General features: G+C 37.2%; 1 protein-coding gene across 1 annotated transcript in view; it reads right to left on the reverse strand.

Annotated features, from left to right (window-relative positions):
* The window catches only part of LOC145255332 (uncharacterized), a 63,080-nt gene that overhangs the window by 29,420 nt on the left and 18,285 nt on the right, over nucleotides 1-15,375 (reverse strand). The window contains exon 3 of the mRNA XM_080113944.1: nucleotides 8,212-8,333. Within this exon, the coding sequence (XP_079970070.1) occupies nucleotides 8,212-8,333 (122 nt within the window). The remainder of the gene's footprint in view (nucleotides 1-8,211; nucleotides 8,334-15,375) is intronic.

Here is a 15,375-nt window from a genome sequence, read left to right on the forward strand (position 1 = left end):
GCAAGATTTGTTGCTAAGGGGTACTCTCAGATTTACGGTAAAGAATACTTTTCTACGTTTTCACCGACCACAAACCTAACGACAATCAGAATTTTACTGCAAGTCGCATCACAATATGACCTAAACATCCATCAAATGGACGTAAAAAATGCTTATTTGAATGCCACAATAGACTGTGAAATTTATATTACCCCTCCAGAGGGATTTATAATGAAAAATAAAAATAGCGTGTGGCGACTTAACAAGTCATTATATGGTCTAAAGCAGAGTGCTCAGTGTTGGAACACAGTATTTCATGATTATATTATTAAACAACAATTTAGACAATGCGCTGTAGACCCCTGTTTATATACCCAACACAAAGACGATAAACTACTGATTTTGGTTTTGTGGGTCGATGATATTTTAATTGCATCAAATTGTGACATAATGTTAACTGATGTTAAGAACAAATTAAGTAAAAGATTCAAAATGACCGATCTTGGCAAAATATCCTGGTTTCTGGGGATAGAATTTACTCAAAGCAAAGGACTTGTTACGATGACTCAATCGAGATACATCGACAAAATACTATTAAAATTTGGAATGGGAGAGTGCAAGAAATGCTCTACACCGGTCGAAAATGATATTAATAAAAATATACACACAGAATCTGAAATAATAAATGACACACAATATCGCGAAATTATAGGTAGTCTTATATATTTAATGACTGCAACCAGGCCCGACATATGCTATACAGTAACAAAACTGTCACAAAAATTATCACGACCGACAATGAAGGATTTAAACAGAGCTAAACAAGTCCTACGTTATTTAAAAGGAACTAAAGAACAGAAGTTAGTATTTAGAAAATCAAGAAATCCCCTAAAATTAGAAGGTTTTTCGGATTCAGACTGGGCAAACGATGAAGATCGCAAGAGTGTATCTGGATATTATTTCAGACTCTTAGAAAATGGGCCTATTATTTCATGCAAATCTAAAAAGCAACAGATTGTATCTCTCTCTACGTGTGAAGCAGAAATTATCACGATCACACACACGACCCAGGAAGCACTCTACCTTAAAAATATCCTAAAAATTATTTTAGAGCCAGAATTAATTACAAGCCCCATAGTAATTAATTGTGATAATCAAGCCAGTATAGTCTTAGCACAGAACACGATAATCAACCAAAGATCTAAGCATATAGATATAAAATACCATTTCATAAAAAACGAGATAAAAAAGGAATCCATTATTTTGAATTACATATCATCAAAACAAAATATCGCTGATGTATTTACAAAACCCGCAACAAGGATAAAGCTACAACGTTTTTTCTCAAAACTTGTTGGGGAATTCGACTGAATAATTTTTCTTTTTCACCGCCCTGTATGTATATAGATTTCTATATATCAAAAAAAATAAAAATAAAAAAAATAAAAAATAGTCCTGGACAAGACGTTAAACTGTATCCATTTTATTTGTATTAACACTTTAACCTACTAATGTGTAACTAATACTTTTGCTTAAAAAAAAAAAAAAAAAAAAAAAAAAACTCTTTGTAATTTTCCTTTTGGACATTTGAACACAATTAAAAATGGCGTCTTTTTAAATGCTAAAATTCTAAGATCCAAATGATTTCTAATTTTTGTTATATCTAAGTGAATATAAAAATATATATTTATTTTTGAGCAGAACAAACACAAGGGACTTCCCCATTATAAAAAATAGGGAGGATGTTGCAATATTTTGGACTTGTAATGGGGGCATGATCCCACACAGTCGGACAATTCTATTTATAAACGATGCTGCTAAGAACTGACGAATCAAATTAATTCACGTTCTGCTACCAACCAATCAGAAACCAGAATTGCTTCATAAATATTAAACCTTTTCTGGAGCAATTTCACATGTTCTTTTCCGTCTCGACACGGTAAGAATATTTTGTTCTGTGGAACTGTCTACTACAAACAAGTCACCTCCCAGGACTTGTGTGTAACAGCGAACCATCTGAAACTGTCCTGAAACTCAAAATGGCTTACACTTCTAGAAAAACCTTCTGAATTATGAAGATGTCTTCTGCTATGCCCTAACCAGACACCTTAAACAACTTTTGTATAACAGATTGAGTGAGACAACTACTTTTGGACAAAAAGAATTAGCGCAAATTTTGAATTGCACTTTTAGCGGCAATTAAAAATAAAGAAAATACAGAAATATCTGTATGATATACGCACTAGTCATGGAACAAAGATGAAATATTCTAAAAATCGCATAATTTGATTAAGTTTTTTTGTTTATTCAAGAAAATCAAATTTTATGTCTAAGCAAGTCACAGTGTTTTTATTGGCCATGATTAAAGCCAATGAAATAAATAGGGAGAAGGCAATTCAATTTGAATTGTTGAGACCCAAATCATGTTCAATACAGTTTAATAGTAAAATCGCTAAAAATTGTAAATTTAGATTTTCTTAGTTTAAAAAAAAATTACTTGATTAATTTACGCGATTTTTAGAATATGACATCTTTGTTCCATGATGAGTATGCACATCATAAAGATTTTTCTGCATTTTTTATATTATAAATAAGTGTAATTCTGAATAAACACCAAAACATTTTATGAAACAATCCTGTTCTTTGATTCATGGTTAAGCAATGCCGAAGCTAAAATTTAATTGCCAAGTTGTTCAATATTGTGCCGTTCATATCTAAATATTGTACTCAGAATCAATAAACACTACATGCAACATTATTTAACAAATGCCAATATTTGTATAAATTTCTCTCTTTTTTGTTTTATTTTACTTCAGTTGAAGTTCTCAAAAATCAAAGGGACCCTTTCCTGGGGCTAACACTTGATCTATGAGATGGATAGATATTCGGATATTCCTTTTTCTCTTATCCCTCAAACGCTGAGTTTGTAAATAAGTTAGGAATAATAATTTTCATCTCACTTATTGACCAGTTAATTACATTATAGTATATCTTCCTTTTGGTCTCTTATACTTACTGGATTCCAGGACAAGATTTCATATAGTCTGGTAGGGTACCTAGTTCAGTGTTTTTACACTCGAGGAAGCTGCACTAATCTTCATATAAATTAGTGTAGGATAGTCACATAGAGGGGATCTTAATTTGGGCTCTCAATATGAAATGGATGGCTCTTGTCTAGGGGAAGCTCCATGTTTTGATAAGCTTCTGGGCTTGACCTTTATTCCTGACCTAAAATGGAACACGTACATCAAGTCAGTTGCCAAGGTCGCTGGAAAAATGGTAGGATCCTTCTACCGCTCCAGAAGATATCTCACTGCTGATGCAATTCTCTATCTATATAAAAGCCAAGTACGTCCAAGGATGGAGTACTGCTGCCACATCTGGGCAGGAGCTGCTAAAAACAGCCTATCCTGCCTTGACAGAGTACAAAATAGACTTTGTGGTTTATTGGGGGATGCCCTTTTCTCTTCCCTGCAACCTCTCTCCCACAGGATAGACGTTGCGAGCCTGTCTTTGTTTTATCGTTACTTCCATGACAAGTACTCGTCTGAGTTCCAATCTCTGATCCCCCCTCACCAATCTTTCACGATAAACACCCGTCTAGCTGAAACCACTGTTAAAAATTTTCCCCACTCTTTATCTGTACCTAAATCAAAACATAGATTCCATGAACAAAGCTTCTTTTCTTAGAAGTGCATGCCTGTGGAACTCTCTTCCGTTTGCCTGTTTCCCACCTGACTATAACCTGGATGCCTTCAAGTCCAAACACAAACAAATTTCTGATGAACTGCCCCCTTAAGTAAGATACGTTATCAAATCTTCAATACTAATGATTACTACGATACTATCCCATTGATTACTGTACACGCAATAATCCTTATCCCCAAGTGGCTTCTAGGCCTTGATAAGTGGTGGCTACCTTGTAAAAAACAACAACAAAAAAACTGTGTTAGTCAGAGTTTACATGTCAGATTATCCTGACAAATTCATGTACAGGGAGACATTAGACACCTGAGGAGAATTGTAACAGAGCGCAAACACACATATGGTGGCTGTATGCAAATGCTAAGATGTGTGCAAAGTGACATCACAGTAAGGAAAAAGAAAAAGACTATAAAAAGAATGTGTACATAGATCAAATATCACATTAAAGAAGACAATTACATTAGAGACGCGGGTGATGTCACAGCCGTAACAAGAAGCCACGTGTGGCGGGAGAATAAAGAATAAAGGTCTTTTCTTCAAACCTGAAACAGCCAGTTGAAGTGCTTTCCTATTCTTCATCTCCTTTGCAACTAAGCCTACAATGTGTTGGGTCCCGGGTGTCTACATAGTAACATGTGTGACAACGTGTACTATGTTACAGAATGTCTAGTAGGTATTATATGTTAATGTGCATGTCAGTTAAATAGATAATTAAATAAACTTACATCCAGCTTGGTGTTGTTTCACTTGAAGTTGAACTAATTCCCGCATAAACTAGTGTAGGGTAGTCATAAGAGGGGATCTTAATTTGGGCTCTGGATTCCAGGACAAAAATGTATCTTGTCTGGTGAAATATCCAGCTTAGTGTTCTTACAGGGTAGAACGATAAAATTGTCGCCCTAGAAAAGACGACATGATTCCATTTCCATTTGATGAAAACCAGTTTTCTTTTTTTGCTGTAGACTATCCACTAGTTGGCCGGTTGTGTACAAATCCCAAGAGCGATAAAAGCCTTCTATCATGTTTGAAAGTGACACAATGTTCAACAAGCAAGATTGGAGATGCGCCGCTGTACAACTCATGCTCTCTACAGATCCAAATTATGACAACAGGACTATTACCAGCACCCTCATAATGCATTGCTGGATTGCCACGAATAACAAATAAATATTTTTACTATATATATAGGGTGTCCCCATAAAATGCATACTTTAAATGATCATAAACCCAACATTTATTACAAGAAAGAAAAGTTTCATGCATTAAAATACTGTATATATATAGAAACCAACTAATTAAAATACTGTGAACAAATATAGAAACCAGCTAATTATCAAAAGTATTCAAATTATTGGCCATTGTGGTCCATGAACAGCTGACAACGCTCACTGATTGAATCCAAAACATAACCACTTCAATTGGTATGTTATCACATCTTTGCCGTTTCTCTTTGAGAAGGGATTAGTTTATTGCTAATCGCCTGAGGCTCCCTTACCGGGGAATTCTGATGAGGCTGTCTAGGCACTTTTTGTAGGTCAGAGTGTCCCTCCTTGTGGGCGCTGACTTGTTTAATTCCACTTTCTGACCCTGGTATCTAAGTTCTGTCAGTGGGGGAGAAATAAACAACCCACATAAATATTCCAAATTTGGCCTTTTTTTTTTTTTTAAATAAATATTGAAAATGAGTCAAGTTCAATATTTTTACCTGGGAGTACATTTCTAAAATTCTTAATACCTTATTAGTTTATGTTGAATGGAGTGCTTGGGGCAGAGTATGAAGTCCAATACATGGCACAATCACGTTGACACACCAATTCTCGCCAGATCACCGAAGTTAAGCAATGCTGAGCCTAGCCAGTATCAGATGGGTGACCATTTGGGAAGGCGAGGCGCTGTATATACCATGAGGTAAAATACCAGGTTGAGAAACTGGCGCGATCCATCCTTCTCTCGAAGGTAGATGGGATTCTCTTAAGCCGTGGTAGGTACCCCCGACTAGTGATGGCATCACAATAAAAAATACCCTTGATAGTCCTCGTGAAGCATCACGTATTTAGCTACTGACAAGATTTGAATTACACTACAAACTTGTGTAGTGAGTTCAATCTCAGCTATGGCTGTGCTGAATGGATAGATGAAATCCAAGAAGGCAGCAGTTACAAACGTTTGCAAACCTCTGCTATAAAGAAGAAAAATGGGGCATTTTTTACAATGGATAACAAAACGAAAAAGAGGTACAAAAATGACTAAATAAATATATAACAAATAAATATTATCATAGACAAAACAAGTTACTTTTCTACCTAGCTTTAAAATGTTTATTCAGTTCGAAAAACAAATAGTGCCGAGTGTTATGTGATAACAAGAAAAAAATGGCCACCACAAGTGGGTCACATCTTTGTAGCCTAGATAATTCATCAAAGATAGAAAATTAAACAAAATACATGTAGAAACCCACCAAATAACAGTTGAGATAACATAATTGAATAAACGCTTTAAAATATTTCCATATGCTAGAACATGATAATAAGAAAAATTGAAAAAAACACAAAAAAACTTATCCAGTTAGGTAGAAAAGTAATTTATCTTGTCTTTGATAACATTTATTTGTTATCTGCTTGTTTTTAAACCACTTTTCCATTTTGTTGTCTATAGTAAAAATGTCCAAAAAAACGAATTACAAGGTGGAACGATAAAATTATCACCATCTACTAGTGTGCCAGTGTTGTACAAACCTCGAGAGCCATAGGAGCCTTCTATCATGTTTGAAAGTGACACAATGTTCAACGAGCAAGATCGGAGATGCGCCACTGTACAACTCATGCTCTCCACCGATCAAAGTTATGACAACAGGACCATTGCCAGCACCCTCAAAATGCATTGCTGGATTGACACAAATAAAAGGGATGTGCCCAGGGTGATGAAAACAAAGCTTCCGGCCACGGTTGTGGTCTTTGGTGTGGGTTCAAATGAGGGCCACATCATGCCATCTCATATCTTTGAAGTTGGCTTGAAAGTTAACACAAAAGTGTACCTGGATGTGCTGCAGAGTGTGGTGATCCCCTGGTGCAATTAGGTGGCCACTGGAAGACCCTGAGTGTGGAAGCAGAACTCAGCACCGACCCACAAGTCCAAAGAGACCCAGGCTTTAGAAGAAGTGCTACAACTTTGTACCTTTCTCTCACTGCCCCCCCCTCCTCGTCCTCCGACCTGAACTCGCTGAACTACTTCGTTTGGTCATACATCGAGAACATGACCAAGATGACCTCCCACAACACCAAAGTCAGTCTGATCGCCGCCATCTGCCAAGTATAAATAATGGTAAGGTTTTCATACATTAACTAGTTTGATAATGATTTTATTTTTATTCTTGTAATTATTGTATAGACGGTTATCTTCCACCAACATAACGCTAACTTTCAAAGTAAAATCCAACAAGCAGCAAAATCCCATCCCTTCATTGTAGACTTTGACTTTTGGCAGCATTTACCTAGGATGGATTGAACCGGCTCCTCCCATAAAACACCGTCCCCCAAATGAATGCAGACCACATACAATGATCCACAGTAGCAGCCAAGATAGTTATGGCTGGCCAGTCCTATGACCTGCTGCGAACACCATAGACCTGTGAACCAGAAGTAGGTTCGGCATCAGCTTTGAGGGTATATACTGACGTCTTCTGCTGGTGTCTTCACCAATCTTGAAGATGTTGGAAAGCTTTCTACTCTAATAACTTCTTTCCTTAAACTGCTAGGCTTTGGAATTCCCTCCCTATTTCCTGCTTCCCTGACTGTACTAACATGCAGAAATTTAAATTTAATGCAAACAGACATATCGTTGCTTAACTCTCTACTTAGTGTCCCTGTGTTATGTATTCGCTGTGGCCCGTTATCTAAAATGTGCTTGTCCAGTCTATATAATTGTTAACATTTACTTTTGTTGCTGGTCTAAACTATATATGCACTGACAGTGAGTAAAACCACAACATGGTTGATCTATACAAAAGATATATTGTTTTTATTTCACACTGACAAATCAGCTTTTGATTATAAGTTATTACAGGTGTTTTGACATTTCTAAACGCGTGTGAGGTGGGGTCGTGTGGTTGAGTTGGATGTTGTGCAGTGAAGAAGTGGTGACAGCCTTTCTCTCTCTCTGACCGACTGAATGTTTGTCTTTGTGATGATTTACTTATATGAACATTATTTTCCTCTTGGAATGTTTAATATTTCCTATTGCCTATTATTTCAATACTTTGACCGATATCCTCTCATATATTTCTGGATCAAATTATGCTTTCTATTACACAATAGTGGAACGTCCCGCATTCTTCACATGGAATCCATTTACGTGTGTGCAACATTGAATATTTTCTTCCCGGGGTTGCCTGCCAATATCTAACACCTGTGGACATGATACTTCATAGTAGACCCTTACGTCCCAGTAGCAAGTTTGAGATGAATAAGAGTTAAAAAAAAATATATAAAAAAACCTTCAAAGAATTATGATTCCACTTGAAATACATACCAGCTGTCGATATAACAATGTCATACATCCATAGAGGTTTAGCCTGATCCACAACTATACTGCCACAAACACAGGCAATATCCAGTTTTTTAGTTACAAGTTTGTTATCTTGAAAGTTAAATCTAAAAACAAAACAAAAACAACATTTTTTAAATTATAAATAAAAAACTTAAAAAAACGTTAGATATATACCTATAAAGTTGAGTCATTTTTTTGCTTGCTCTGACATTGATATTAAAAGTCTACATTTCTATTTAAAAATTAAAACAAACTTTTTAGTATACTCAGTCATGGATATGCGAGCGACTACATGAAGGTAAACTAATTTGCATATTTGTTTAAGAAACAAGTGTTAATTAATTACTTATTCATGTTTTCTTTTTTAAATGATTGGTCTCTTTTCACTATTATGCTGAATTCTATTTATGCATAGTTTCTACATTCTGCATAATTGCATAGAATTTAAGACGAAAACACTTTAACACATGGCAATATTTCTTTCTCTCTCTCTCTCTCTCTCTCTCTCTCTCTCTCTCTACATATATACATATAAGTGATCTTGTGTGTGCAAAAAGTCTCTACCAAACTCTTCTCTGAATATTTGGTCTACAGAGTTGAAATTTTATATATAGGGTATTTGGACCTGTATCACACGTTCAATTCGGTTTTTAGCCAATAAAATTGTTGCTAAAGGATCAAAATTTAAAAAAAATAACATTGATCTTGGCCTGGCGTAAGTTGACTATCCGGTTTTTTCTACACATGTGCTAATAAAAATTTATAGTTTAAAAACACTATTTGCAGTTTTTGTATATGTATGGATTATGGTCATTCGTTAATGAATAAGACTGGAGAACCATATATTTTGGTTTCAAGTCCAGCTGATGGCACACAAGTCATTTTTTTTTTACTTTTGAAATCACTATTATATATTAGATTCTTATTTTTTTTTTACAAAAAAATCATCACTTATCAAGACCCAGAGGTCACTTATCAAGACCCAGAGGTCACTTGAGCAAAAGGGTTAAAGTGTGTACAGTAGTGAATGGGAGAATTTTGAAGTAATCGTTAGTCATGGAAATTTGATAAATTGGATTAAGGGGAATGGCTCATCAAGAATTTGTTAATGTTGGACATGAAGACAACAATATTGTAGCCAGCTGAAAAGCAGAATAAAGGAAGACAGTTTCACAGGTGTGCAGTTCTAAGAAAAAAGCTTTGTTCATGGAATCTACGTTTAGGTTTAAGCACAGATAAAGGGTTGGGGAATTTATTGATAGTGGTTGCAAATAGATGAGTGTTTCTCGTAAATGTTTGACAAGGGGAGATACTCGATCCTTAGACATACCTGGCTCTTACATAAATAGAGAATTGCATCAGCAGGTAGATATCTACTGGATCGATAGAAGGATCCAACCATTTTTCCAGCGACCTTGGCCACAGATTTGATGTACATGTTCCATTTTAGATCAGGAGTAAAGGACAAGCCCAGAAGCTTGTCAAAACATGGAGCCTCCCCAAGACAAGAGCCATTCATGTCAATTGATGTCAGATGGGGATCAGAGCGTTGATGATGTAAAGATAGAAGCTTGGTTTTAGATGCATTAAAATTAACTAGCCACTTTTTCCTCATTGTACCACATGCTCAAGATCAGAGGAGAGAAAATCAGAGAGATCTTGATCGTTTACTGCCTTTGATGTGCTGCCAGAGATGGTAAATGTCTAAAGATGTGATTAGTAAGATCATTGATGTAGATCAGGAAGAGAGTTGGACCCATGTTGGACCCCTGAGGGACTCCAGCATTAATACTGTGAGCTTCTGATTTCTACCCATCAACCACTACTCTTATGAACCTATCAGAGAGAAATGATTTGATGAGAAGACATTTCCAGCTATACCATAGCTGGAGATTTTGTAAAGTAGACCTTTATGCCATACTCTATCAAACGCCTTAGATATGTCTAGATCAATTGTCCTAGAAAGCCTCCATCGAGAGATTCGTTAATCCTGAGATACTATTAAGCTACTACTATTGAGCTACTACTATCCAGAAGCACATATAGGGCAATTTAGGGTCTTCTCTGGAGATGTCCCTACCACATGGAAAGCCATCTTTAATGTAGGCACATATTCCATGCCGACGGCGATCTTGGGGGTCAGATTTCAATGTTAAGTTAGAGTATCCTTTAATTACAAACTACAAACTCATCTAGGGAAATAGTCAGTCCAATGCCAGTTTCGATTAGGAATAATAGGTCTGGTTTAGTCTTTTGTAATTGGGTTTCAACCTTGGGAAGGTTGGAATGTAAATCTCTGATGTTGGAGAAGGAGACATGGTAGTGGGGGTCTATGTTCGAAGTTGAATATCTGGGTTTAATTGTGTATTTTTTCTGGAAACTTTTCATGATGGAGTTTTGGGATTTGTGGAATAGGTCAACACACTTGCTTAGAACAGGGCAGAGAGGGAAAGTATGAGAAAAAGAAAAAAGGAATATATATTTTATTTTGTAGCACATGATAAGGTAAAGTCATAACAATTACCCACTAATATGGCATCAAGAAGCCCCACCAGAAGCTACCGCACAAAATCCATTCACCAAATGGCAATATAGCAGCCCCAATACTTTGCACTTGCTGATAAGACAGCCTCCTTAGTGGTTAATCCAAGGTTTGGGTCCTTGTCTATCAGGTGGTAATGTCAGCCCAGTTAAAATGTTTACCTCCAGCACCCTTATTAGTGACATGGCTACAACGATAGAGATAGAAACAGAAAATTTCCAACGTCTCTGGTGACTGTTTACGCAAAATACTGCCAACCTTTTTCATCTCCCTTTGTCAAAAAAATCACACATTAAAAATGGGGACTGAGAGACAAATTAGGAGAAGCGAGAGTAACACGGGCTGCCAATAACGCATCCACAATTCGTTGTCTACTCTCCTGATTGCATATAGCAATCAGGAGCCATAAAGTTATTCAATGCAAATATTTAAGCATATTTTATAACCAGGCAACATCAGCTAGCCTGCTAGTTTATACACACATATATTATGTATATATATATATATATCAAGCCATCATATAGCTGGAAATTTATTCTCAATTATTAAATCATTTCTCTTTGATAGGTTAATAAGAGTAGTGGCTGATCGGCAGAAATCAGAAGTTCACAATATTAATGCTGGATTTTGTTTCACGACGTCTCGGCCAACTATTCCTCTAGACTTTGTCAGATAGGGGCCAGGAACTCCGAATCTCTTAACTGCATTCTCAGCAATTACTGCCATCCATAGTTGTTGTTGTCTCACCACATTTTTGGCCAAGTATGCCTCTGGCCGGTTTTGGGTAGGATTGAAACCGCTATCTTCAGACAATTTTCACCTGTCTCTATCCACTGCACCACGGGCCCCGAAGGTGAGAATTGTCTGAAGATAGCGGTTTCAATCTTACTTGGCCAAAAACGTGGTGAGACGAGAACAACTGTGGATGGCAGTAATTGCTGAGAATGCAGTTAGGAGATTTGGAGTTCCTATCCCGTAGTGGTTATCACCTGACGAAGGCCAGAGGAATAGTTGGCCGAAACGTTGTGAAACAACAACTAAGAAAGATGAGGATAATAGTCCGCAATAAACAAATTAATAAATAATACTCATCTCAATAATGAATTCCAATTAAATAACATATATGAATGCTGGAGTCCCTCAGGGATCCATCCTGAGCCCAACTCTTTTCCTCATCTATATCTATAATCTCCCAAATCCAAAACCAAGCTCCTATCTTTACATCATCACTCTGACCCCTGTCTGGCATTTTCGTCTTGGGGAGGCTCCATGTTTTGACAAACTTCTGGTTCTGACTTTTACTCCTGATCTGAAACAGAACATGTACATCAAATCTGTGGTTAAGGTCGCTGGAAAAATGGTTGGATCATTCTACAGCTCCAGTAAATATCTCACTGCCAATGCAATTTTCTACCTGTATGAGAGCTAAGTATGTCCTGGGATGGAGTATTGTTGACACATCTGGGCAGGAGCTGCTAAAAGAACCTTATCCTGCCTTGACAGAGTTAAAAATAGACTTCATAGCCTAGTAAGGAATGCCCTTTTCTCTTCCCTGCAGCCTCTTTCCCACAGAAGAAACGTTACGAGCCTGTTTCTGCTTTATCGTTATTTTAATGGCAAGTGCTCATCTGAGTTTCAATCTCTGATCCCACTCTTGTCAAACTTTCATGAAAAACACTCGTCTAGCTAAAACCACTGTCAATAATTTCCCCCACTCTTTATCTGTACCCAAACATAGATTCCGTGAACAAAGCTTCTTTTTTAGAACTGCACATCTGTGGAACTCTTTTTCATTTGCCTTCTTTTCAGTCGACTATAATATGGTTGTCTTCAAGTCCAACGTAAACAAATTCTTGATGAGCCAATCCCCTTAAGTAATCCAATTTACCAAATTTTCACTACTAACTATTACTACAATATTGTCCCATTGACTACCGTACACTCATTCATTAATCCTTATCCTCGAGTGATCTCCAGAAAGCGGTGACTCCTTTATAAAAAAAAAAAAAAGAAAAAAAGATGACCCCTTAAGAAGAGCACTGTCTGGGAAATATAAACTAAGAGGTAGTCAATTATCATTTATGCAATATTCGCAACTTCTGCCGTTCAAACACTCTGTATTGTTTAATGTCTTCATATGATTCAGTGCCAATGAAAGTATCGTCCCCATATATCGTGTTTGTTATGTGGATGGAAAAAAATTTTACTTTCATGAAAAACACTCGTCTAGCTAAAACCACTGTCAATAATTTCCCTCACTCTTTATCTGTGCATAAATCTAAACATGGATTCCATGAACAAAGCTTCTTTTTTTTGAACTGCATGTCTGTGGAACTCTCTTCCGGTTGCCTGCTTTCCAGCTGACTACAATCTGATTGTCTTCAAGTCCAACGTAAACAAGTTCTTGATAAACCGTTCCCCCTAAGTAATCCAATTTACAAAATTCCCACTACTTATGTTTACTACCCTATAATCACATTGACTAATGTATACAAATTAACCCCTATCCTCGAGTGGCCTCCAGGCCTTGATAAATTGTGATATTTGTGTAAAAAAAAAAAGGATATAAATTTTTAATGATAAATTTTTTATATATATATATATATATATATATATATATATATATATATAATGAATGTATAAGAGCCAAGTATGTCATAAAATGGAGTACTATTGGCACATCTGAACAGGAGCTGCTCAGCGCACGCTATCCTGCCTTATAGAAGAGACATTGAGAGCCTGTCTCTGCTCTATTATTATTTTCATGGCAAGTACTTGTCTGAGCTCCAATCTATGACTCACCCCTTGCCAAACTTTCTCAAAAAAAAGAAACACTTGACTAGCTACAATCACTATCAACAGTTTTTTTTGTATTTTTTTTTTTACAAAGGAGTCACCACTTATCAAGGCCTAGAGGCCACTCGAGGATAAGGATTAATAAGTGTACAGTGGTCAATGGGACAGTGACATAGTAATTGTTATAGTAGTGAAAATTTGGTAAATTGGATTACTTAAGGGGAACAGCTCATCAATAACTTGTTTACGTTGAACTTGAAGACGACCATATTGTAGTCAGCTGGAAAGCAGGCAAATGGAAGAGAGTTCCACAGGCGTGCAGTTCTAAGAAAAAAAGCTTTGTTCATGGAATCTACGTTTAGGTTTATGCACAGATAAAGAGTGGGGGAAATTATTGATAGTGTTTTCAGCCAGATGAATGTTTCTAGTGAATGTTTGGCGAAGAGGGACCATAGATAGGAGCTCAGACGAGCACTTGCCATAAAAATAATGATAAAGCAGAGACAGGCTCACAACGTCTCTTCTGTTTTCCCCCACTCTCTATCTGTACCTAAATCTAAACGCAGATTCCACAAACAAAGCTTCTCTCCTAGAACTGCCTGCCTGTGGAAATTGGCCTGCTTCCTGGCTGACTACAGTATGATAATCTTCAAGTCCAATATAAACAAGTTCTTGTTGAACCGTCCCCTTAAATAATCAAACTGTATCCAACTTATACCATTGACGATTACTACACTACCAAACATATATTCATTAACCCTTTTTTTTTTTTTTTTTTTTTACACAGTGATCACCACTTATCAAGGCCCGGAAGCCACTCAGGGATAAGGGTTATTGTAAGTACATCACGTTAGTGAGGAGATTTTATGAAGTGTTTAATTAGGGGGGGCGGTTCATTAGGAATTTGTTAACATTAGACTTGAAGACATCCAAGTTGTAGTCCGGAGGGAAGCAGGCAGATGGAACAGAGTTCCACAGGCGTGCAGTTCTAAGAAAGAAGCTTTGCTCATGAAATCCGCGTTTTGATTTAGGCACAGATATAGAGTGGGGGAAATTTTTCACAGTGGATTCAGCTAGACGGGTGTTTTTCGTGAAAGATTGGCGAGGGGGGACCAGGGATTGGAGTTCAGACGAGCACCTGCCATGAAAATAACGATAAAACAAGGATAGGCTCGCAACGTCTCTTCTGTGGGAGAGGGGTTGCAGGGTAGAGAAAAGGGCATCCCCCACTAAACCACGAAGTCTATTTTGTACTCTGTCAAGGCATGATAGGCTGTTTTTGGCAGCTCCTGCCCAGATATGGCAACAGTATTCCATCCTTGGCCGTACTTGGCTTTTATATAGATAGAGAATTGCATCAGTAGTAAGATATCTTCTGGAGCGGTAGAAGGATCCCACCATCTTTCCTGCGACCTTGGCAACAGACTTGATGTACGTGTTCCATTTCAGATCAGGAGTAAAGGTCAAACCCAGAAGCTTGTCAAAACACGGGGCCTCACCCAGACGAGAGCCATCCATCACAATTGATGCCAGCTGGGGATCAGAGCGTTGATGATGTAAGGATAGGAGTTTGGTTTTGGATGCATTAAAGGTAACTAGCCACATCTTCCCCCACTGAACCACGCGCTCGAGATCAGAGGAGAGAGAATCAGAGAGAACTTCGTCATTTACAGCCTTTGATGTGTTGCCGTAGATGGTCGTGTCATCAGCATAGATGTCAACGAATGATTTAAGTATGTGTTTAGGGAGGTCATTGATGTAGATCAGGAAGAGAGTTGGGCCCAGGATTGACCCCTGAGGGACTCCAG

This window comes from Euprymna scolopes, chromosome 3 (genome assembly GCF_053919585.1).
Source record: "Euprymna scolopes isolate OS-2025 chromosome 3, ASM5391958v1, whole genome shotgun sequence".
Classification (NCBI taxonomy): Eukaryota; Metazoa; Mollusca; class Cephalopoda; order Sepiida; family Sepiolidae; genus Euprymna; species Euprymna scolopes.